This window comes from Leishmania donovani, chromosome 29, assembly GCF_000227135.1.
Source record: "Leishmania donovani BPK282A1 complete genome, chromosome 29".
Taxonomy (NCBI): domain Eukaryota; phylum Euglenozoa; class Kinetoplastea; order Trypanosomatida; family Trypanosomatidae; genus Leishmania; species Leishmania donovani.
In genome coordinates, this window is record NC_018256.1 from 961,130 (window position 1) to 964,533 (window position 3,404).

The window sequence follows — 3,404 nt, forward strand, 5'->3', positions numbered from 1 at the left end:
GCTGGATATTACTCTCCTCAACACGTGCTACAGGCCAAAGGTGCTCGCTGCTCATAAACCAGGCACAATGTTGACTTGATGCCCCCCCAACCCTGCCGCCACCGCCTGGCTACGCCACCCCCGCGCTTAATCACCACCAAAAGCAGATACGTACGTGCGCACTGGCATGGGGAGAAAGAGAGAGACGAAGACGGAGGTGAACGGCTCAGATGCAGAGGGTGAGCAAGACGGAGAGCTGAGGCTGCCACCACGAGCACCACAATAAGAACGCCGCACCCTTCCGCCGGCTTTTTCGCCTTAAATGGTGCTGGCCCATCTCACGGGGCGGGCATGAGGTAGTCCCAGTTGTTGTGGTGGACCATGATAAAACGGATGCCGAGTGGGAGGTCGACGAGGTCAGCCGCGCCGGTGAAGTTGTTATACTCCATGTACACAAACTTGACAGACTCGGGTAGCTGCGTGAGGTTCACCTTGCCGCTGAAGTGATTGTGGCCAATGTTGAGGTACTGCAGCTGCTGCGGCAGTGCCGAGAGGTCGACCTCACCCGTGAAATGGTTTTCAGAGAGATCAAGGGAGCGCAGAGTGCGCGGGAGTTCGCTGGTGCGCAGGCCACCCTGTATCGCATTGTTGTTGAGACGCAGCAACTCTATGTTCTCGGGGAGTTGAGCGAACACGGCGCCATCGAGGAGGTTGTGCGACACATCCATCACCTTCAGCTTCGTGCAGTTACGAAGGTCAGGGAGGGTGCCCGTCAGGCTGCACCTGGTGAGGTACAGTTCTGCGAGGCTGAAGCCACTTTCGCCACACGCGCTTTGCAGCTGAGAGAGAGACAGAGGTGACCCCGGGTTGTTGCTTTCCAGGCCGGACACATCCAACGCCTTCAGCTGATTCCGTGCAGACGGCAGCATGTCGAGGGTCAGAGCAACACCGGTGAAGCTGATATTCAGCAGCGAGAGAAACGCCGGCGCAGTCTCCAATACCTCCCTGACCGTGGAGTGAGCCAGCTGTGTGTACGAGAGCTGCAGAGATTGGAGGTTGCGCGGCAGCTCGCGGAGATCGATGAACAAGTCTGGATTGCCGGAAAGGCTCAACACCTGCAGCCACTCCAGCTGGGGTGTCGTCGTCGTCACCTCTGCCTTCACGAGAGCGCAGTTGTCACATTGCAAAACGCGAAGATGAGCCAAGGGCCCCTTCACAGCTCCCCCCTCGCCACTCCCTGGGGCCTGAAGAATCGAGTCGGACTCCCACTCCACGTTCGTTGCCACGAATTCCTCAAGGTTCGCAGGTAAGCTGGAGAGCACGAGTGGCTGCCTCAGCCTCGAGTCCGTGATGCGGATCCGCTTCACCGACTTGGGATACTCGTCCCACTTCACAGTTCCGCCTCGCATGCCCTCGATGACCGCCTCCTCGAGAGCGCCGGTCACGCGGTTGCAGCGGTACAGCGCCGATCGGCACATGTCGAAGCCCCTCGTTGTGTCCTTGAGCGCGGACTCTACCTCCTTTTGCAGCTCAGGGTCGTCGATCGCGCGCTGCAGAGACTGCAGCGCCAGAACAGATTCGTAACGATCCTTCGCGCTCATGCGCGTCTTGCCGGGAAAAAACTTGCCCACCTCCAGCGCGCTGACTTCGCAACAAAGAGCACAAAACAGTGCGATCGCGATGGCACAACAGAGCGCGCTGGTGCATCTACTAAGGCGGCGGTGTGGGGTGACCGGGCCGCGCGCCATCATCACAGTCGCCGTGTTCATCCTACTTGAAAGCACAACTTCGTAGAACCCGGTGAGGCTCTTGTGGGAATATTCTTTCTCGCTTCTCTCACCTGTGTCCTATCGCGGTAGATGTCAGACGCTGCTCGTTGATGCACAGCGTTTCGCTCCGACGATAAAACGATCAGCAAAACCAAAATACATATATATATAAATAAATATAGGTATATATATATTATTATTATAAATAGCACATATATATATATATATATATATATGTGCAATATACTGTAAAGCGAACAGCGAAAAACGGAGACAGAAGTCTGAGCACGCCAAAACGCACGTGCGTGAACGCGTGTTCAGACGCACGTCGCGCATGAAGGGGATGAGACTTATTATTAGCGAAGAGCACCAAAACACACAATACATACACACACACATGCAAAACGTAGACGCACTTCAAAGGCGGATATAAGTGCCTTACAAGCAACGCAAAAAAAAAAAGATGAGAGATGCGGACACTACAGCAGCAGCAGAAGCACACGTCAATGTGAAAGCGATGGGCAATAAGCGTGAAGGCCACACCTTGCACCGCTGGATGGGTGTAGAGGGGGAGGGGGCGGGCGGAGGCCGAAAACAGCAGCGGCGCATGCGCAAGAGAGAGAAGGAGGTGAGAGTTTTTGACACCGAGTTACTGCAAGGAGGGTAGTGGTGGTGGTCGCTAAACGGCGCAAGAACAAACAAACAAAAAAAAAAAACAGACTGGCGCGCACAGAGGAAGGAAAAGGCGCCAAAGGAGAGGACCTTCTCCGAAGCATGCGGACACCGCCTGACGAAGCCACACCCTCCTAGTCGATCCTGGCGGGAGAAACAAAGCCATGGCGGGTGGAGGGGGTGGAGCAAAGCAACGCGCTCCAGCACTACAACGCCGACAGTCACGTGGGCGGCGCAGCCGCCTTTCGCGAACACATCGGCACATGACCACCAGAATCGCACGGCGTCGCTCGGAATAGCTCGCCGAGCCAGGCTTTCGGGCAGCCAGGGAAGCGAGAACATCGCCTCTTACCAAGATCTTCCACGAAACCCAACAAACTTGTGAGTTGGCGTTTTAGTGTTTTGCTTTGGCTCTCTCTTGGGTTGCGGCAGCACTCGTCGCTCACCGCCCGACAAACACAGAATCAAGGTCTCCCTGCAGCCTCCGGAAACCGAACAAAAAAAGTGGGTAACGGCGTACATGAACAAAAACCACCAAAGAGGGACGAGGGTGCAGACATGCGTACACGAATAGATGCTCTGGCAGTGCACAGAACCCCCAGAAGCGGTGCACACTTTCACCGCGGCAGGCATCGTCTAGCTCATTCCCTACATGTACAACAAAGAGCCGGTCGATGTACTACAGCAATCCAGAACCTCTGCGTATATGCAGTACGTCCAGCACGACCACCAGCGCTCACCGCTGCAGCCATAATCCACCAAAATCCAAGCATTACGTCAGTACACAAAACTGCAGACCCCTTTTCTTGATTACATGCCATAGTAACGCGAGCAGCTCAGCGAATACGCGCACGCAGCCGCAGCCCACCTGCCTCTTCTGCGCCACCGCTAAATCCTCGTCGTCCAGCACGAGCCGTCTGCCGTCGAGTCGGGTCATGCGCCCTGCATTCTCGTCCTTCCTCGGATACGTGCGGCGCCACCGGC

The 3,404-nt window shown here is 56.0% G+C and overlaps 1 protein-coding gene across 1 annotated transcript; it reads right to left on the reverse strand.

Annotated features, from left to right (window-relative positions):
- Positions 1-317: 317 nt before the first annotated feature.
- On the reverse strand, positions 318-1,748 carry LDBPK_292240 (hypothetical protein, conserved; the record flags this gene model as incomplete). Its single annotated transcript, XM_003862594.1, has 1 exon — positions 318-1,748. One exon carries the CDS (start codon positions 1,746-1,748, stop codon positions 318-320), a length of 1,431 nt encoding a protein of 476 aa, XP_003862642.1.
- Positions 1,749-3,404: the final 1,656 nt, after the last annotated feature.